The following is a 22,359-nucleotide window of genomic DNA, read 5'->3' as shown; positions in this document are numbered from 1 at the left end:
TGGCGTGGACAGACTTTGTCTTCCCCAGCTAGCGTTCTGTCACCTTTCAAGAGAATAAAATTCATTTTAACAACAAAAAAATCCCAAGTAAGAAACCTCAAATAATTTAGAGGAAACCACCACAGAGGTATACAATATCCAGTTGAAGACCTTGCTGAAAACTGAACAGATTATGCTTGCTATATGTGGTTAAAATGGGCCATTAATGTTAAAACTGTTCAAAACACAAAATAAATTCTGATTTTCTTCTGTCAGAGTTTGTGGTTCGGTGTTCACACATTCTAGGCTCCAGTTAAATGATTTACTGTACAATTTAATGCCTTTCAGCTGTCACTCACACAAAAAGATCCCTTGAACGATCTGCCAGCAAATGAAGGCAACACTTGTCCACGGCGGAGTTTGGCCAGGACTAGAAAACCCAACGTGCCAAGATACGCAGGAGCAATCACGTAACCCCCTGTGACCCACACTTGGTACCCGGGAAAGTGAAGGCCACACGGCTGTGACCGTATCTGCAAAACCACTTCATTTAAAATATACCGGGACATTCATTCTGCTGTGGGGCTTTTGCGAGTAGCTGCTTCTACAAAGGCTCGTATCGCAGGCTTGCTGCTATTCTTTGTCTTTCTTTCAAAATTTCTCTGTTCCTGATCTTTAAATGGTGTGACTTTAAGTTTTTCTCAAAGCTCCTTCAAAACAGCTTTTTAAAATATCAGTTCTCACGTAGCAACAGATGAAGAGAAACAGTTGCCATGGGACAGTGAAAAATGTACTTCAGGAGCAAGGAAGGAAATAAAAAAGCCACAGCTCTTGGGAAATTACACATTTTAGGGTTTGCCATGGCCTTGAGTTCTTTGCTTTGTCACTAGTTGAAGTTGTAATGTGCCTCTTATGGACCAAATATCGATGTATGAACAGCACCTAGCTGTGACTTCAGTCACTAATAAGCTTCATCCACCTCTGGAGTGAAACTGTAGAGAGGTACTCAGTGTGGAAAGAACCAGAACCTCGTCTGATCACTTCTACATCAAGCCTGTAACTTCATTTTTAACTAATCTTTTAGAAGGTACTGCTTTTAAGACTCGGGTGATGAAGAATCTGCCACAGTCCCAGGTGAAACCTAACGGTTACTTAATTCACTGTTAAAAACATGTACCCTGGATCCAGTCTGAAATTTATTTGAATTCAATCTTTCAGCGCCAGTGGGTATTTTTGTAAAAGGGAGTTGGTCCTGCGAGTAGCTGAAGACCATAGCTGAGATACCTTTTAAAGATTTCCTCCCTTCTGCTGATCTGATGGAGAGCTGGTTGAGCTCACTTACACAGCAGAAAACTGTTTTTTTCTGGTGAGGATGGTGCACGGAGTGAAGGCAAGACCTCTCTTCTAGTGGCAGGGAGCGATTTGGGCAGCTCAGCCAGTCCTCTTGAATCAGGTTCAAAGTCTCTTATTCTTTGACACACTTTTCCACGATGCTGAATAGCTCTTGCTGCTTTCTTCTCAGTTCTCGTAAATTTTCCAAGATTCCTTTTGAAATATGGATACTGGAAGCAGACTCTTTTTTTTTCTGGAACTAGTGCTACACCTCTTTAATAACAACATCTGGTTAAGATCTTTAATTCTGTCTGTCATAGAAAATTACATCAACATCACTGCAAGGTCCTCTCTTGCCCTTTCATGTGAGCAATGATTCAGTACCGTCTGAAAGGGAAGAGAGCCACTGTCAGCTCCTCATTGCTGCTCCCCTCTGTACTTTGATGGGTAACTCAGCTGGGAGAGCTCTGTTTAACTGAGAAAAGCGGGCAGGATCAAACAGCTCAAGATGCCCCTGAGTCTGGGACAATCTCCAGGGCTTGGCTAACACAGCTGACCCCGAATGGCCTGAAAGTCAAACAAACCTTCATGCATTCAGCAGAAGTTACTTCTAGGCTCCAAATACGTCCCATAAAGACCCGAATTAAGTTTGTGCCATGCAGCTGTGTTTTCAGATCCAAAGCAGTGAGGCAGCAGCTTTATAGCTGCACTCCAGTTTCACAGCAAAATTACTTGCCTCTGATAACAACTTCAGAGATATGAAATAACACTGTTGTATCGCGGTCTGTTTATAAGAGGAGGAAGCCTGCATGGAGTTTTACACAATGGAAGCCTGCGTGGAGCTTTACACAATGGATAGGAAGGTGGCATTAATAATGGATGAGGTTATAATTACTGTAAATTGCTTGCAAGGTTTTTAAAAGATTCTCCTCCCCCTTCGTTTCAAAGGGACATTCATTGGCTTGTTTTTTAGGGACCTTACTTGTTGTGCTGGGTACAACGGACAAAAGCATACCTCCCAATTAGCCACTTTTTTCCTTGTAATTATTCCCTCTCTATTTTCTGGGATGCTGAAGGGGACACATACAAAAGGAATGGTTTTTGCTAGCAGAGGAAGCATCGTTAAAAAGAAATTGGGATTTTGCATTCCTCTTTCCATCAAGATGTTGTGTTCAGCAGATCTTTTATCTTAAACTCTTCCAGAACAGCCTTTGTGATGGGTATGAGAGAACTGCAGCGTAGTCAGAGCTGTTGGATGAGGACAGATCAAATCCACTTAAAAAGTGAGCAGGAAGCTAAATATTTGACTACACTCATGGTTCTTTTCAGGTACTTTCTGTACTTAACAGCTCACCCTTTTACTTAGGTGTTTGAGTTACTCATTTGCTTCAGAGAAGACGGCTCTCTCTCAAGCAGAACAGACTCGTCTGAATGATCAAAACCTATTTCAGTCAAAATACTAACCAACAAACTATTTTCTTATTGCCCTCTAGATCCCCGAGGAAACCTCACATCCAAGGCATTCTGTTGGCCACATGGTCCTCTTGCTTGTGAGTGGTCCACAAGGTGTTCAGAAGTGTTGTAGTACTATTGTACAGCCAGGGACAAGTGCAGAGTTAAACATGGTGTTACTGCATTATTGAATGGCTCCTCCAAATAGGCCAGGCTTTGAGCAACCTGATCTGGTGAAAGATGTCCCTGACCATGGCCAGGAGGTTGGACTAGATGATCTGTAAAGGTCCCTTCCAACCCAAACCATTCTATGATTCTGTGATTCTGTATTACTACATCACACATCGTAAAGAGTTTCAGGAGCAGCTGCAGAGACCCACAGGGCTTATCATGATCTCAGTTTCAGCTCCTTGATGGCAACAAAGATGCATTTGCTTCCAGAGGGTCAGCGCACCCACCTCACCTGGGGTTGCTGCCCTTACCCCAACACCAGCTGGCGGGGCTCCTCTGGGCTTGGGGAAGTTCCTACTCCCGCTGATCTCAAAGGTACACAGAAATGAATAAAAACCCCAAACCCACATCTCCCTGGAAAACCCTCACACCTCATTTTTAAGTGGATCGGTGTAACTTGTGACATCTGAAACACTCAGGAGCTCTGGTAATTTTTGGGGTGGGAGAAAGTGTCAAACTAGGTCAGCATTTCAGCTGCATTTCAAACACAGTTGATTCCTTTTAGGAATAAGCCTTGGAGGTGGAACTATCGCTACTGAATCACTGTCTTATATGTGATAAATAAAGTGAAGCAGTACAGTCAATACCAAGTTTCTGGTTCAGAAAATACCCTCTTTATTGTGGCTGTAACTGTAAAAGGGGAGGAATTTTTACTGCTTTACATAATAAAGTGGTTTAAAAAACTGACTTGAATTGTGCTGAGCATTCACTTAACTTTTTTAATAGTGGCACCATCTGAGAGATGTATAGGTGGGGCAGTCATTTTCTGGATAGACCAGAGGAGAGATTGTACCCACAGCGACCAACCTCTTGTTGAAGGGTGGAATTGTGCATGCTGAAAATAGCCAGGACTTTAATTGAGCACTCTGACTTTCAGCTGGATTAAGCCTAATTTGAAGCAAGTGAGTCCAGCACACAAGGAGTTCACATAGTAGCCAAGTTTGTCCAATAAAGTCTGGTAATCGATAGTTTGAGGACTGGGGAAAATGCCAGGCCAGGGTCATGGCGAGCTCCATTTGGGCAAGGCTCCTGGAAGCTAGGTGTGATGGATAACACAGAAGATGCTGAAACGTGATGCACAAGGTATAAACAGTGTGGGGTGGCCTTTCCAAATACTGCCTGCTGGAGAACTAATGGAGTCCCGCCAGTCCTTGCCTACGTGTGAGGCTCACTGGGGTTACTGGGCAGGCAGGAAGCAGCTCAACTGGAACGCGCTGATTAAGGGATGTGTATTGGCACATGACTGGCTTAGAAGTGGTGCACCAAGCACTTTGTATGTGATGAACAAGTTTTGGACTTTTATTGGAACTGCTGGTAGGAAGAGGTGGCAAGTGTAATGGAATGGAAACTAGGAAATATCAAGTGAAAGGAAGAAACTGGGTGTGCTATTGCAGGTGGTAAGTCAGCAAAAATGAACAACTTGGCACTCAGCAATGTCCTTAATTTTTTTCTAGACCCTTATCAGTTTAATGAGATGATTCTTGAGGATGAACTGATGAAGACTATGGGAGGAGATAAAGAATATGTTTCTGTTTGTCCTAGGGTGGTGGTGAACACACCAGGAGAGCAGAGGGAGGAGTGTGGGCAGCACACCAGGAAGTCCAGGGAGGCTGCACACAGGAGACCATGGAAAGGCCTGAGGAGCTGCACTGGCATCACGTGCAAGGGCAGAGGCTGGCAGCCTTCAGGGACACAGGGGTCCTCGTATAGTAGGGACACCACTGGGGCATATATCTGGGAGGAGCTACATAGGGTTTACAGAGCCAGCTGGCTCTGGCCGCTCTGAGTGTTTGACCTTACAACGCAAATTATGTTCTTTCAGTGCAAGGTTTTACGCGTAATAGAAATGAGGATAAGCATAAATGCGTGTACAGTTGTAACCCAGGGCACAGGATGGGCAGGACGATTAAACATGGGTAGAAGTACCTTTCTTGCAAGCCAAAGGTGCCACTCCAAAAGTGGGGGTTCTGCACATGTAGAGTGGACATGGCTAGAAGGAGCCTGGGGAAGAGTGGTGCCTGGGTGCAGCGACTCTGGATCCGTATCTTTAATCCTGCAGATGCAATGAGTGGGGTGTATTAGGAAACACTCGCTCGAGGACTGTGCTGCAGGCGCTGCAGGGTTAGCTTCTGGAAGCTCTGGCTGATAGGATGCCATGTTGGGCAGAACAGGAGCAGGCAAAGATGGGGCTGTGACTCAAATGAAACACATTCTTTGCAAAACACAGCGGTACAAGAAACATTGACCTGCAGTTTGATTTTGCAACCATTTAGCTCTTCAGTACAAGTGGTCAGTGTGCTACTCCCTCGTCACGTCCCTGTCCATGTCCAGGATCTGCATAAGCAGGGACCCAGAAGGAAGGTACCCGAAACCCCATCGTTGTGCTGAGTGGGTTTACGAGGTGGTGTACTCACTGGAGCTGCTGTTTGCATGACGCACTCGTTTCATTTTCTGCTTTTCAGGCACGGTGGGGTGTGTTGAGCCAACAGGCAGTGTAAATGGTGTCACTGCAAGTTCAAGCTGACACCTCGTTCGCCCAATAAAATCTACTTGGACTCCATATATCCGAAACATGTTTTGCAAGCACTGCTGGTCTTGAGCACAGACCTTTTTCCTTCTCCTGGGACATTTAGGCTTTTGATTTAGACACCCTGACAAATATTTAAACGGTTCTAAAGAAAAGCAAGCTTTTGAAGAGGTGTTTCTCTTTGGTTTCTCTTTTTGGATACTGTGGGACCCCATTCACTGCCAGCTGCGGGCAGCCTCACCGAGGAGCCTCTGCCCAGGCTGTCCCCACGTAGCACCAGCAAGGCCAGATACTGAAGCCAGCACCACGTTTCACAGCTTCTCTGTCACTTTGGGGCACATGTGCCCAGAAGCAGCTGGTCACTAAGTGTGCTTAGCACTTGAGCTTATCCCTCTAGACCGGGTGGGAGGAGAGAGGTCCCTTCTGCAAAGTATGTGCTTAAAGCACAGGCTGGCCTCTCCTCCTTCCCCAGCCATAAGATCCTGCAAGCATACGCCATGAAAAAGTGTTAGAAAGGACTTGTGAGGATGTCCCTCATAAGCACCTGAACTGCTTATGAGCTGCGGCTTGGCCAGACAGGGTATGTGTGCTAAACCCTCTGAAAAATTCACATTTCCATGGAAAGATTTGTGCAACAAGGCTGTTCCTGTCCCCTGATGGGCTATGTGGAAAGAGATTAAAATGCAATTTCTGTAACTAGTAAAAATAATAGAATTTGTTGTTCTAAGCCAAAAATACAGAGTGGTTTTTTTCCTAACTTTAAATTGTGTTAGTTAATTTAATATCGTCTGAATGTTGCAAACTTTAGAAAGCCACAGAGGTAAGCAATAAATCTGCTCAGATCTGCATTTTGCAAACCCTGCCATTCTCCTAACCCATTTGTTCTGTGCCCAGTTCAGCTTTGCATTGTTTTTGAGTGTCGGTAAACTTGCACAGCTGGGCTGGGCAGCTGCCTCCAGCCAGGCACCGAGGAGTGTGCAGTTAGCTGTGCTCCAGCAGGAGCTGGGTGATGGGAGCCACGCACGAATTACTGGCCTGTAGCTCAGCAGCCACCCCATCAGAGAGCTGCAATAAAAAATAAACAACAACAACTGGACTCATTTCAGTTGAGAATTTTTTTTTAACTAGTTGCTTTTTCATTTAAAGCATCATGTGAGCAAATCTTGCTGGCACAATTTAGAGCTGGAGAGGGTGTTGCTGGTCTAATCACAATCTTAAGGTTTGGGTATGGCCTGGCTAATCATAGCACCGTGTCACCTCACCGAACGTGAAGTCATATTCACACTGCAAGACCAGTGGGATTTAGTAGGATTTAATCCCTGTTATGGATGAGAGCACTTTTGGCTGATGCAGTTTCTCTACACTTGAGCTGAAATGACTGCAAGACCCGGAGCTGCTGTGAGGCTGTGGCTCCGAGCGATGCCTCGACAGCACCTGATGCAGTGCCGTGGGCAGGGCAGGCACCGGGGAAACCTTGGCATAACTTCAGGCCGCTTCAGGCAGCTCCCACTCTGCTGCTGCTGGATCTCCCCTTAGTATCTGCAAGTAGGAATTTTTTCCATAGTGGGCAAACTCAGTAGAAGCAGTGATATAGAGCAGTGAGAGGGAGGGAAAGGTAACAAATCTGTCCAGCAGAAACAAAGCTGCAGTGTTTGAACTAATAGCACTAGGTCTGGACAAAGCTTTGAGCCTGGCTTTTGGAGTTTGAACCTGACAGGCAGCGAGTCATCTGGAACAGCTTCGAATTTTTTTCTTTATAATTTTTTTTTCCTTAATATTCCTTGAAATGCAGCTGAAACTGGAAGAAGACCAACTGGACCATGCATTCACTCCACATGGCGAAAGTGTGCCGGGTCCCGGCAGCCAGCGCTGCCTCCCGGTCAGAGACACCCCGTGAGCATCGCTCAGCGTGCACAGCGGTGCCGGCTCCCTGCTACCCCAGTAGCACGGCCACAGAGCTTGCTTTGCAGGTGGTAATGAAGTTATGCTGCTAATGCATGCATAGCACAAACAAGAAAAGGCCCAAGTTCTCTGCAGTTCCCAAAAAGTCAAATGAAGAGGCATTAAAAATGATATATTTTAAGTCAAGCGGCATAGCCAGAGCTAAGGGGATACCAACCTAAACTGTAAATTACCAAAAAAAAGCATGTGCATCGGTTCGCTAATGGCAGTGGTACAAAAAAGGCAGTTTGCCCTCAGGGCTTCTGTCTCTGCTTTCTTTCTGTGCCTTATGTATTAGTCCTTTGAACTGTTGTGCACACCTGGACTTAGCAGGATGCTAATATTAGATATCCAAATTATCGAGCACTATTAGAAGCACTTTATAAAGCTATAATTTTGTCAGTTGCTTAAATTGGGATTTTGGGTCTAGAGCTATAATGATTTAACATTTTATATTCTTTTACCAGCTTTGATTATCTCATAGCTGCTGCTCACGAGTGCAACGTTTGGCATCTCTCTCTGGTTAACTGCAAACTTTCCCAAACGTTGTTAAAAAGGCAGTTTCTGTCTGATCTATTGTAATAGATTGGTATTTGGACTTGTTATTTTTCTTTAACTGATTTTCATCTATGGCACATACATGCACTTTTCCCATACATACACCCTGTCCAGTGAGAGAGTGTGATAAATCCTGTAGTTTATTTTTTAATGGCAAAATTACTTCCAACTTTCTAATGGATGTTTTCTGAGGCATTTGTCTTCTTTTAGCAGTCAGATATCACGGACTTTGACTTAAAACTTCTCTGACATGGGGGACCGCCTCTACACAAGGAGGAAACTCTGCTCACGCTGGCATTAAAGGCAAAGTGATGGAAAATTTGCGTGTAGAAAGTTGACGTTATTTTAAAAAAAGAATTGTGTTACAGTGTGCACTTTGAGGAATATTTTTTTCCTTTTGTAAAATTTCCAACTATATTCTACTCATGATTAATGATCTTTCCCAAAGTCAGTGGTGAAACTCAGAAAACCAAGCAGCAGCATTTAGTGTCTTTGGAACAAGTAGCAAAATAAATTACTCCATATAAAAGAATGCACTTGTTATTTTTAAGGAAGCACTTTCTAAGAAATTGACAGCAGCAGAAAAAGTTCAGCCAAAATAGCTTGAGGAATTTTAAGTAAGAAACTTCTGTGCTTTTTACTGTGGCGTGTGACCAATGGCTTCAGCCAATCTTTGTTACGGAAAGAGCAAAAAGCTAGCAAATGTGACATCCATGTTTATAAACAGCTCCTGGGGCATCCCTGGAGATACAGAGCACTTACACATTTAACCTCAGCCTAATATTAATCTCCTTCTTTCATCGCTTTTAAGGAAAATCTCAAAAATATTTCCGTCCTCATCTCCTCCCCTTGGGTTTTCAGCACCCAAGTGTCTTCTCCTGTGCCTCAGGCTCCCTGTTTCCCATCCTCTTTCGATTTGAAGAGGGTGCTTTTGGGAGAGCACTAAGTCAGGGCAGAGGCTGGGCTCCTTTCCCGCCCCACAGCCCACTTCCCCAGTGAAGGGAAGAGCCCAGCTCACACCAGCAGCTAGTATTTTGCTTTCTTGCCTGTAGATACAGCCGATTATCCTTTTTAATGGAAAGCTGATTTCACCACAATCAACAACAGCCTTGGTGTGGGGCAGAGATCTACAGGTTGCCAAGACACAGGTAAGAGTATGGGGGCTGCTATGGGGACGGAGGTTTGCTCTTCAAAATCCCCTGCAGCGCAGCAACGCAGCATGCACAGAGGCAAGCTGGCTGCAGGTCATATCCTGCCCTGCGTTGCCACCCGGGGGCCCCGTGTCCCAGGCTCCCCCCAGTCCCCTAGGAGGTCGGGGAGGTGCTGGAGGTCCCATGGGAGGCATGAGACTGAGGGCTGGGGGACCACCACTTTGGAGCCCCCCAGCCATAGCTGTTACACACATCCATGCTAAGAAAGCTCCTTCTTCAGCAAACCTGAGCTGTTTTACTGCCATCCCAGGGAAGGGTATCAGGCAAGCGGCCAAACCACCTTGTTTGGGCTGTTTCTCGTCATCCCCCCCGGGGGTGTAACGGGGGGGCTGGCCTGGCCCTGCCCCTCCTTCCCCAGCTGCGTTTCTTCATGCACCGGACCCAGAGGGTTGCAGCCATGCGTGGCAAGGCAGGGGTTGGTCTCCTGTTGGATCAGGCTTGCTGGGCAGCATCTACAGTCCCACCACGCGAAGGACAATGTAAAAACAGATCCTTAGAGAGATGTCCTCCCTCTCTCTGGCCTAAGCAAGTCTTTTTACTTGGCCTTATGGGTCCATTGACTAAATAAGACCAGCAAGGTCAGGTTAATAAACTAGACTTTTTCCTTTGTAACTCAAAACTTCTCACTCATTAAGATTAATTTTATGCCCCAAATTATGTGTTATTTATATACTTTTTTATTTATCTCCCAGATAATAAGGTTCCCAGAACTGCAGTATAGCAAGGGTCAGTAATCATTTGTTGAAATGGACATTGTTCTTCAACGCAGACACAAACCATTTTCATTGCTTCCTAGCCACAGCACTTTACAAACTGTGTGGCCCTTGACCGTCGCAAGAGGCAGCACCCAAACCTTATACAGCCTGAACACAAAGTGACACGGGAGCATCACCCTTGAACAGGAAACATCGCCAGCGCTGGACTATGACCTGCTTGGACAGAGGCTCTGAGGAGAATATCCCGGGTACCGGAGGTGCCACGAACAGGGCACACCAGCTTGGCATGGCCGGCTGGCAGTGCAGGGGCGGAAAGGAGGACGTGGTGGAGGGCAAACACAGGGACAGAAACACCTGCCCTTCGGTGCTATCCCCTCCTTTGCAAAGGCACAAGAAGTTGCTCTGCTGAAATATTTTTAAGAGCTGTGGGGTTAAAAGCAGAGACAGGGAAACCAACCCCGCTGTGCCACTGTTTTATGAGGGTGCTCTAGAAAAGCCATCGTCCCAACCCAGCGCTGATGAGACTGCAGCAGGCCACACAGAGCAGTACTGGAAAAACTAAAGCAGCATCTTTATTTTATACATAACCGTCAGTATAAAAAGTTTATTACATAAGAGCTGTTTTGTTTACAATATATTATATTGCTTCAAGCCGATGCAGAAAGTTCATACATTATACTTCTACTTTGTTTACAATATATTACGTTGGTTAAATGGCACCACGGCAGTGTATTTTTAATACACAGTACTTTGCAAAACTGTAAGGCCAAAAATAACATTGAATTGAGTTACTCAGTTTTTAAATTAGGCAATTTATTTTATTAATTTTTCTCAGGGAAAAGTCTAAATACACAATAGCAAAAATGTAAAATGCATCTTTCCTTTGTCTTAGGCAAATTAAATCTGTAGTCATTGAAATGATTCAAGTTAGCATCTATGAGGTTTTCTGCTTGAATATTGTTACTTAATTTTTGGAAAATATTTGCAGCTATAGAATCAAAAAAGGAAGTTTAAACATAATTGAAATATAGTACAAAACACCATCCAAAGCACTGAAAGAAGAAGCCTATATAATCATGCTATAGAAGTATTTATAAAACTTAAAAGGAGTAGTAAATATCAGCTCAGTGGTTTATAATGAAACTAATAAAATTCCAGCCGGTAATCTTAACTGTAATGAACAGCGTTTTAACATTCAATCCATGAGAGGTTAATGAAGGCTATGAACTTTGTGTAACACGAACCATTTCAGATGTTGGAGTTCACCAGATGTAATTGGATTCAGGTGGAACGTGCCTCTCCTCGGCCCTTTTTGGCAAAGGCGTGTGCTGCCTGTGCTTGCTGCCTGCTGGCCTCAGGGCGCTCAGACCGCTGGCTCCATACCCTGGAAAATTATCCAGTTCGAGAGAAAAGAAACCACAGAAGCGGGCTCGCGATCCACGGCTAATATTTCAAGTGGAAAAAGTCTCCCCCGTTTGAACAAAGGATTTTGCTATGCCTTACGCAAGCACTCGTCCCTCTGTGCCCCCGGGGATGGACAAGGTGCTGCCAGATGGAAGGATGCTCTCGCCTTGCCAGGGAGCCCAGGGGACCATCAGCATGCCCAGGCTGTCACTCAGCCCTGGGTTCATGTGTGCACAGCCCATGCCGGGTGGGTGAGACTCATGCCGATCTGCCGGCAACGGGCTCTAAAGAGGGGCGTAAGCATCCCCCCGGGCAGAATCTGCGCCAGCTACCTGAGCTTGGCTTTGGTTTACGGCTGAATGCAAACAGAAAGAACAGCAGTGACAATAAACACCTAGGGGGAAAAAAAAGCAGTCTGAAACAGGCTTAGCGGAGCTGCTTTGTTGTGGAAAATGAAAACGAACAATAAAAATGGAATTCAAAGTATTATGTTGTAATTATTTATAGTTTCATTTACCCATCTCATTACTTAAAGCTCATGGAAATGACATTGAAAAACTGAGTCCCAGGTTCAATTTTTTCAACCACTTCTTTTTAAGAAAACAGCTTTACCAAGGACCCATTGCTTTGATGGAGTATGAAGCAAGTCTCTCAAATTAACTATAAATGTCCTCTCAAGATCAGGGGATGTTTGGTTTTAGTTGAAAAGAGTGAATTGCAGTGCATACAGACTTGTATGTGCAATTTAAGCCCTACATGGGCCCTTAAAATGGGGGTGAATTTTACCCAAATGGCCTATTCTCAGTTTCTTTGCTGAATACAAAGGGAGTTTTGCAGTGCTAAACACAGCAGGACTGTACCCAAACTCCAAGTAATTAAGGATGGAAAACCGCGGAGCTGACAATAATGTGTATTGACTCCTCCTAATGTGGTAGTTACGAGTTTTGGTTTTGTTGTACAGGTAATTACTTCTTTGGGGATGGCCATCCACAGTACATCTTTTTTTTCACCTGCTATCTGAGTTCTTCATAAGAAGAGTATTACAAGGAGAAAAAGTTCATATTGAACTTATGAAGCTCATATTGATTTCTGTTTTTTATAACCATAACTTATATTAATGGTATTTCTCATAAATACTTAAACACAGGTCCACTAGCTAACAGCAGAGAAGTGGACTCCCCAAACCTAATTTTCACAGCATAATCCATTTTAGTTAGATAATACTCATTTTTTAATGAAACAACTATATTTATTGTAATATATTTTAATGCGATACAAATCACAGGCATCAACAGCATCTAATAAAAACGAACATTCAGTTGATGCTGCAATGTAAGGTTCACATTTCTTATGGCTAATTGGTGGCTTTTTCAGCTGCAAATTCTTTCAACTTTTTTATCATTGCCACTTAAAACATTAAATGTGAATCATTAGCTAACAGTGTTTCAGCTAAACATTAATACCTCATAGGAGAATGTACAGAATGTCTCTTGAAGATCTGCTGTCACAGCACTATTGCACATGAAATATAAAATTAAATCTGAAGTTGTTACTGGATATATCCAATTGTATTTCAAATAATTTTATAGTGCTATTTTAAATCCAGTGAAACAATCAGTTGCCTCACTGGGTGTCAAATGGGTCAATAAGCACAACAGAAATTCATTTTAAGGACTTTATATTTGCTTTGGGACAATATCTTTTGTGGTCTGTGGAGCATGGGTGGGGGAGAGGAGGAGAAAACTTGAAAGTCGGTAAGGGTAAGCATAGATCTTGCATAACTCTTCAAGTTTTCCCCAAAGTTTCTAAAGGACACTTCATTTTTTCTAAGTTTTAATCATCTTTAAAAGCTGACATAGTTTTATTTCTAAAAATGCCTACCCAACATTTTAAAGCCAGCTGACATTACTGAGGAGTACTGAAGGACTTTAGATACCTTCCATACCATGGGTGGAAGACACATGAGGGCATCTAGAAATCTGGTTGATACCAGACTCTGGAATTTCTAATACAAGGGTGATCTTGGTAAAACACTTTTAAACAATTCTGAGGGTTTTTTAAGTAGTTAAAATTACAGAGTATTGAAAATCTTTGTTTTATTCTTTGGATTAAATATTTGAAAAAAATGGAGTGTGGTATCATTAATGAGGCTTGAAAAGCTCTTGGAGCAGTCATTTCTGTACGGCATCGGATGTGTAAGATGTCTGATACGGACTCTTGGGGTTTGTTTCTCACTTACTTTTATTGCAGTGTCTCCCGTGCCAGCCTTCTTTGCACTGGCACTTGTTGGGCTCAGCACAGGTGCCATACAGGCCACAGCCGGGTTCGCAGACAGCTGTAAGAAAGTGAGCGCGTACGCCTGAACTCTTGACATTTCATCCAGAGACGGAGTTGCATATTTGCTTTCCCTGCTGTTGTTCCTCGTGATGGGTTGGTCCTGGCACAGGCTGGGGCTCTCACAGTAAATCTGTGACTTTGCACTGAGTGTGTGCAGAGCCCCGAAACATTTCACCCCCCATTCCCCTGCAAGGTCTGGCTCAGTCTCTGGCAGAGAGAAGCAGATGGAACAGCAGAGCTGAGCATACACCAGAACCAGCGGGAGAAGAGGGTAGCCCCCAGCATCCCTCTCACGAAGTGCTCCCGTTTGATTTTAATGTTGCAATGTATTGACGTTTTATTAAGCATTTCCCTATTACTTAACCGCTATTACTAAGCTGAAACATCACTCTCTTACAGAAACTCAGAGTACAGAAGAAACTGTGGGGAGGCTTTTGTAAAAAATGTTTCTGGTTTCATAATTCCCTTAAATCTGGTGTACGCTGTATGTCCAGGAAGTAAATTAACCTGAAGTACTTTGAGAACAAACAATTAATGCTGACATTGTGTAAAAAGATACTGTACAGCCAGCTTGATGCTCCTACAAGGACTGATGGCGTGGCTTTGGTACTTACGCTTTGAACACAGGTCTCCCTGGTAGCCTTTGGAGCACTTGCATTTATTCTTACCAGTACATTTGCCTCCATTTCGACAGGGCTGATGGCATTTACCTAGAAATCAAAGCACAAAAGCAATGGTCTTAGTCCCCTGCACCTACTGGAGACAAGTGTCTGAGAAGCCTGCCTTGTACCCAAAAAACTCATCGGATGCTGGTGTAGGAGTGTGCAATGTGGATCTGTCAAGAAGCCTCTGCTGCAAGTCTGTGCTTCCCATTTATATGCATTCTTCTGCTTTGAAAATATGACAATAATTTGGCATGGCCAAAGCCCGTGTGTCCATACAGCTTTTGCCCAGACTTGTGCCACTTGGACTCCGCAGAGTCCCCCATGCGACCAGTCAGTATTGCCTCCTGCTCTCCTCACTCTTTGTGGGGGAGGCAGCAGTGTCCAGACTTCGTGATTGCAAAGAGTGGGATCCATAGCCAGGGGGTACAAGCAGAAGAAAATCTGGTGGCGTCCAAGAGAAATTTTAAGCACTAGGACGCTCAGGAACTGACAGGTACGGCCGCTACTTGCAGACAATAAATAGATTGGCTGGGCCTGTCAGCTCGTGGCTGTGGAGCACCACGATGCTGTTGATGGTGCAAAGAGGACTGTTCCACACCACAGCTCAGAAACTAAAGGCGCATTAAAAAAGCATGCCCTTCTTTCCCATTTGCAAAGAACAAAGCATCTTTGGTAACGGTAATTAGAACTGGCAGACATTTTTCAAGGCTTTTGGTCTGGAAATTACTTTCCCTCACATTCACACTTTGCCAGAGGAAGAGGCTGGGTCTGATGGCGCTGTTTGGCCCTGACTCGCCTGGGAGGGAGGAGGTCCACATTGGTGGAGGAGATCCACACTCAAGTTCCTGCTGGGCCTGACTCACACCAAGGGCCTTCCTCAAACTTAACATCAAGTTTCCCATCACCAGACTGTCAATCCCTTGTTAGAATTTTTCTGCATTATTGAACTAAATAAATCTTCACTCGTGTCTAGGAAGGGTGAGCACAGCGCCCATGAGCTAGGTCACCCCAAGGCCAAGGGAGGCTCACTGCCACGTCCCTGGACACTCTCGGGCCATCAGGAGCTACACCCTCAACCTCTTGCCTCCTTGGTGGCCATATGTGCCAGTGCAGCTTTTCTCACTGTCATACAAAACCTTTTTTCATCTTTTCTAATCCCGTAACATTTTCTGGATTCTTCAGGAGAGAGAAAAAAAAGCCCTTCCTAGATTTAGCACTAATATTTACCTGAATCTGTGAGCAAACAAAAACTGGAATCTGGGGCAGGAAACTGCTTCCTTTCCTTTCCTTTTTTTTTTCAGAAAGGATCTTAACTGAGACCTGCACATGGTAATTTAAGCATCAGCACTCGTCCTTTCCACTGCTGGCTTGCTGTGCTGAAAACCTCAGCAAATGCACTCATCTCATGATCACAGCCTTGCCCTCTTGGGAGCTCAATACCCCAGGTAGCGCTTGCTCAGCTCTCAACCCCATCAGACTTCTGCAATGCATGTGTGTATCATCAATAAAAAAGAAACATTTGTTCCTAATGTGCATAATTATTTTAATAGCCCTGAAAAAAGCTTCATAACCAGCTGACGGAACAAACCATGCTAAGGAGAGAGTTTCTGCAGAAGCACTATTTCCTGCAGAAGCCTCTGGAGAGGGAACCTGTAGGTATTCTAATTTGCAAGCATTTGGATCCAAAGTAATTAATGACCTTAAGGAGCAATGCTAAGGAAACCCAGGGATTCTCCTAGTTCTTGAAGTAAATCTGGAGAATATGGGTGCAAGGGGTGTGATACCAACTTCCACAGAGTTGTATTAGGCAAATATTTGGCTCAGCACAGCTCAATTAACTTTGGACTAAGATATTTTCACAGAATGAAGGAAAAAGTAATAACTCTCTCTGTTATTGACTCAGAAATGGAAAAAGCAACAAAACAGTTGGTGACAAATGGGGGAGGAATCCAAAACAAAATAAAACTCTCTGGACTCAAACTGAAACACTAATTAGAGACAATGCATAACTATAGCTAGAAAAAATCTGGAAGACTGTGAATGCTTGTTAGTATTGTAGACTGGGTCCAGTACATTTCCCAGGAGTCTTAGAGAGTGATTCAACAATTAGACAAGCACTCAAAATCTTTAAACAATATTAAAAAAAAAAACACACAACTTTGCAGTTTTCAGAAGATGGCTTTCTGCCTGTTGAAAGGTTTTCTCCCCTTGTTATTTCAAGACCTCCATGACTGAATGTAGCTGGCCCTGGATCTAAGAAAAGAGACTGAGTTGTGTTTCTCCTCTGGTGTTTCTAAGCCTTGTCTAGCAATTCTTGCAGTCTTCCACTGTTGTGCTGGCACTGGTGCAGTGCCCAGAGGTGGTAGCAGCCATCAATCATGGTCTAACAATTGTCCCAGCTTTACAAAAGCCAAGGCAAGTGCATAGCTTTCCTTGCTCTCATCAACATGATCCCAGTTTAGCTCTTAGCATACTCTGATCCTGATTTTTTTTCTTTCTTTTGTACAAAAACTACTTTACTGCCTGTATTTTAATTAATTTAATTTGAGTTGCACAGATAAGCCTTTGCAAGAAGCCGAAGTCAGTGGTACCTATCCCAAGTAGCAGTAGACAACAATGAGCTTAAGAGCCCCTGGGACAGACCAATTAAGTGAAGCACCCTTAATTAGACGTGCTGTAATATCAGTTCTAAGAATTTTCCTCAAAAACCACCACTGACATAAAATACATGTGTCTCAAACTTTGAACCAAACCTTACTCATTGTCTCAGAAGTATCAGCAGTTGACTTCTTGGGGACTGAAGAAAGAAATGAGGTTCTGTCAGTGTCAAATTTGAACTTGATATAAGCAAAGGTAAAGTCAGTGGAAACCCACACTGTTGTTCTTGCTGACATCTGATCTGAATTTATATCAAAGGGCAATCTTTATTAATTTAATAACAATAAAGCTTTACTGCTTCCGTTTGGCTCCAGTTTTGATTAGGTAAAAAGGAGTTCAAAATGCCTTGTAATATATAGATATATGGTGAAACATTTACATAAGGCTACTGTTTATCCACATGTAAATACTGTGCAACATGTAGGTCTTACAGTATCTGTGTTCTTTCTTTGCACAATAGTTCATTTATTGTCTTGTATTGGCATTAGAGTTTATTTCCATGTGTTTCCAAATTATTTGATGATACAAATTTCATAACTGTGAGAAGAGCCTGTCTCTACTGATGCATATTAAGAAATCAACTCTTACGGGCTCTCCCAGGCCAAATGCTGCTCTCCGTGCTCCTGTGAAGGCCCTGGGGAACGTCAGTGAGATTATTTACAGCAGGGGAAGTTCCTCGCACAGCATCCTGTTAGAAGCTTTAAGTCCAGAAAGAATGACCCAGGTGTACGTTCTCAAAACCAAAATGCTCATACTCTGTTCAAGTGTGGGGAACTATAGAATTAATCCAATTTAACCGAGCTATGAGAAAACTCTTCTTTTAGTGAGATCAAATACTCGACAGCTGACCTCCCAGGTCTGTTCCAGCTTGGCCGTATCTCCACCCCCAGCTTTACACAGCACACTTAGATCAACCATGAGCTAAAATATTTTGAATTGCTTTGATGCTAAACTTCTGAAAATAGCAAGTCTTTTGATGTTTGTGACACGGATTTTCAAGTTGCCATGTGAATGCAACTTAATACGTTAAGTGGAAGCTCTCAGCTCTTACGGTTCAGTCCTCCCTTTACCCCAAACCCTTCTGTTCCCAGCTTATAGTAGCCCTTTCAGACGTGCGGGCTCAAACCTAATCTGCTGTGCACAAGTACAAATTGCTGTAACTTTTGAAAATAGCTGCTCCACACGGCCTTGGCACAGCAGCACATCTGTCTGCCACAGAGTATTACTTGCATACTTACGGCTTGAGGGTTGTTACCAAGCCCAGTTACTAGTAAAAACAAAACAAGGTCGGGGATGAGATGGTCTAGCAATGAGTCAAACTTGTCAGTAGGAAACTCATTTGAAGGCATGCGGCATCTGACTCTCCAAGGGCCCCAATCTGCCATGCGAGACCCTTGCTGCGAGCCCAGCAGAAGCAGGTAGCACTTCATCATTCAGACACCAGCACTAGAATAAGTTGATGTAAGCGAAAGCAAGCACACAGAGATGCTACTCACTAATTTCACATTGGTCTCCTTCATAGCCCGAAGGACAAATGCATTTTCCCAGGTAGAAACACGTTCCTCCATTGAAACAGGTTGTTGTACAGTTTGCTGAAACAAATAAAACAGGAATGAACTAAGTCACTAATATGAACTCAGTCTGACTTGGCCTTGATGTCTTCTGCTGCTCATCATAAATAAAGATTGAGTAGGTTTAAAAAGGTTGCATTAACATCTTTTCACCTGGTTTAAAAAGGAAGACCGAAATGTGTTTTTTTCCTACATAATGCTTTACACGGGCACACACACAAGTCAATATAGAAAGAGACAAATGAACAATACAGCAATGAGATCCCCGAGGACAGACTGTGTTATATCTTTATCAATCCTAACATGTAAAGCTTATTGAAGGATCAAGTCACTATTGCTATTGAAACTGCCAGTGTCTGATAAAGGAGCACAACCTAGGACTGAAAGTTACTTCTACAAGACGATACTTCACTACAGTTCTTAATTAATGCCTTGACTAGAAAAAAACCTTTGTAAATTTTTGCTGTGTGGTGACATAGATGCAAATGCTGTGTTTCTCACCTGCCAAATTACTTGCATTGTGTTAGATGTGACTTTTCATCAAACAGCTGGGATTCACATTAATCCTTCAAGACATTGGGAGCATTTCATTACAGTGCACTTCTGAAACATTTTTTAAATGCGGTAAAAGTCTCATCAAGGACTAGATACAAGTCAGAAGGACATTGACAACAACAGTATGTGCAAGCATACTTAAAGGCCTAGGAAGGTTCCCATTATTTTGCTGGAAAGTCCACTAGGACCTTTTGCATTTAGTCTTTACTTCATATAGTTCTGCAACAATAAATGCAAGATGATGTTCTGTAATCTGCTCTGCCGTGAGCAGGTCAGTCTGCAGTCATATTTCTGCAGGAAACTACTTGCTTTTTTCTATGTGGTAGCTTGGACTGTTCCAAATTACTTCTCTGAACAACTGATTGTTCCTTTTTATCCTTCCTGAGACACAATGCAGCAGCAGGCAAAAAATGAATAGCCTGCTTATTTTTTCATGTGTCCAGATGCAGCAAATTAATGTACTAAATAATTAGTAAAACTAATTTTACTCCAGGAAACTAAAGTTCAAATAATAGAGATCACTTTTTTCCCTAGGCCAGAAATATAAGTGACTTTTGTGGTAGGTCCCACAGCTTTCAGTGGATCAGCTAAAGCGATTATCTAAATTACCCTTTACAGAGCTGGCGTATATGGATGCCTGCACATTCAGCTGCAAAAGCAGTTCCAACAGCTCCCAGGTTGTGCTAGAGCATCTATTTGAAGAATCACAAAACTTTTAAAACTTACTTACTTCATCACTTGCCTGACTTTCCAAAATCCACTCCTAGAGGGAAACTAACACAGGGGAATAAAGAGAGGCTGCCACATACGGAGCCCAGGGGGTTTTAGCCAGCAGTTACCTTTGTCGCAGTTGATGCCGTAGAACCCTGGGGGGCAGATGCAGAGGCCGGGTGTAATGCAGAGCCCACCGTTCATGCAGCGAGGAGCACACAGCGCTGAGGAGCAGGAAGAACAGAAAAAACATCACTGGTGTGATAGCAACTCCTTAAGCTACTTTTCCTTCCGCTGAATGTAACAAGTCACCTTTGTAAAGCATCTTTGTAAGTGGGCTAAATCAATTACATCTCTGGTTTGTATCTGGCAATTTGTATACAGCATTGCTAAAAAAGTGAAGATTAAATTATGTTCAAATCTGGTTCCATATGTAAGCAGAAATTGCCTCTTGTACAGTTTCATTCCAACCTGGGGAGAGCAGAGTGCCCACCTACACCCTCTGGATATTTGAAGTCCCGGGCCCCCCGCCTATAACTGGACTCCGGTGCTGCAGCTGGTGCCTCAGCTCTGCAGACAGGACTGTCTCTTTGGTGTCAGCTCAGACAGGACTGCACTCAGAGGTGTCAGCAATTCAGTGGGGTTCCCAGGCAGGCTTACAATGAACCCTCCCTTCTCCCTCTGCATACCTGAGCATAAGCATGGATACCTAATTTAGGCTAGGGGAGCCTGTCGCATGGCCTGGTTTGGTGGCCAAACTGTCCTGCATGCTCCCTGTGAACCTTCTCCAGAGCCCCTGTGCTCTCCCAAGCCTTCTCTGCAGTTGTGGCCACCCCACAAGGCTCTTCCAGGGAGGCACATCAGGTGGCAATGCTTTTGTGGTGGCCCACCATTGGTACATGGAGCGAGGCTGGGTCCATACTAGTGAGTTAAACAGCACCCAGGCATGGGGCCAAGGAGGGGCACAGGATCATCCATCTTGTGAACTTGTTGGTGCCATTCCCAGCACAGCTTTGTCCCTGGCCATCCGGCAAACCCTCGCGGGCATGGCCCCAGGGTGAGCAGCAGCCACGGGCTCCTCCCAGCAGGGAGTTTGGAAGGTGGTTTTTTGGAGGGTAAGAGAGTTTATTAAACATACGAATGCAAACTGCACCATCCCAGTTGGCCTCCAGGCCAGAGAACTCATCCTTTGTACTTAATATTTTAGATATAGCCAGAGCGTCTGGGAGCTTAGTGAAGGATGCCATTGGAATAGGGTGCCCACAGGGATGGTTTGCTCCATCTCAAGTCACCTCGGGGAGGGTCTGCCACTGGGGGAGGTGAAGGAAGAGACAGGAAGAAGAGCTAGTTTCCTCGCCAAGTCACTCAATTTCTTGGTCCCTCACTCCTGGAAATGTCATTTAGGGCTATTAGTCACTAACGGAAAGGAAAAGAAGACTCTTTCCTTCATCTTCCCATCTTTGTTGTAAGCCTGACTCCAAACGAGATCTTATCTCCAAATTAGATGTTATCTCCAAATAAACAAATGCTGAAAAACAAAAGTCCTGTGCTTTGTTTCCCAGCTAGTCCTCATTAGCAGAAGAATTTTATTTCATCTTTTTACCAGATGGATTCCCTGTGATTAAGGATCACTTAACTATTGTGCCAGTTTTTGTTAAAAGCAATCTCTTAGAGAGAAAACATCTTTCTTGTAAGCAATTAATGTTTCCATTAGACCGTGGATGATGATAGTAATTCTCTTACATGTGTAGACTCAAAATATATGAAATCTTCAGAATAGGCCATTCTTTTAGGAGAGGCTACAGTGCAGTAGCTGCAGTTTTGTTGCGGTTATGGCAAAGAAGAAAGTTGAGAAGATTTTTTTAAAATTACCTTTCTCACAGTGAGGCCCGTAAAATCCATCTGGACATTCACAGACATGTCTTTCGTTGCAAAACCCTCCATTTCTGCATCCTCCTGGACACTCCGCTTCATAAAATATAACGACAATCTTAATTGGGTATTACATACTTCAGCTGTCAGCCAACTTTTGGTAGGATCAATATATTCCTTTGACACAATAGTAAAAATATTTGCTGACAGATAGGTGAATACTGGCAGAAATGGAAGTTCAGCTAAGACCTCCTCAAGAGAAATTAGTTTCTTTTTTGTTAGTCTACAAATAGAGGTTTCATCACATGTTCAGACAAACGCACGATGTGCTTGTTGACAGACTGTGCGTTCCCATTGCTCTGCTGTTCTGTAAGTGCACGAGTAATGTGGATGCTCTGCTCAATCCAGCACTTTCTCCTCCACGTGGAAACAAGCAGGCAGTGCAGGACTTGCATCGCTGGTTAGACCTGCCCTCAGTACGCAGGACCAGTTTCAATTTCTGCAGCCTTAAGTAGACTGCACTGCAACTTGCATTCCATTAATTGCTATATCTGTTACTACTGAGGTGACAAAGTGATGAAATCTGTATTCAAACGAAAGAGTCAGCTTCAAGGCTAGAGGAAAGAAGGCCAGAAAGGA

The 22,359-nt window shown here is 43.7% G+C and overlaps 1 protein-coding gene across 1 annotated transcript in view; it reads right to left on the bottom strand.

The window, feature by feature from the left end:
* Positions 1–10,500: 10,500 nt before the first annotated feature.
* The window catches only part of WIF1 (WNT inhibitory factor 1), a 21,500-nt gene continuing 9,641 nt past the window's right edge, over positions 10,501–22,359 (bottom strand). Inside the window, exons 3-8 of the mRNA XM_009327575.1 lie at positions 21,721–21,816; positions 19,977–20,072; positions 18,508–18,603; positions 14,303–14,398; positions 13,591–13,686; positions 10,501–11,331 (exon numbers count right to left, since the gene is read on the bottom strand). Coding sequence (XP_009325850.1) covers positions 11,210–11,331; positions 13,591–13,686; positions 14,303–14,398; positions 18,508–18,603; positions 19,977–20,072; positions 21,721–21,816 — 602 coding nt within the window. The 3' untranslated portion in view covers positions 10,501–11,209. The remainder of the gene's footprint in view (positions 11,332–13,590; positions 13,687–14,302; positions 14,399–18,507; positions 18,604–19,976; positions 20,073–21,720; positions 21,817–22,359) is intronic.

This window comes from Pygoscelis adeliae, unplaced genomic scaffold (genome assembly GCF_000699105.1).
Source record: "Pygoscelis adeliae isolate BGI_AS28 unplaced genomic scaffold, ASM69910v1 Scaffold113, whole genome shotgun sequence".
NCBI lineage: Eukaryota > Metazoa > Chordata > Aves > Sphenisciformes > Spheniscidae > Pygoscelis > Pygoscelis adeliae.
The sequence above is the reverse complement of the archived record's forward strand: the minus strand, read 5'-3'. Positions and strand labels throughout refer to the sequence as shown.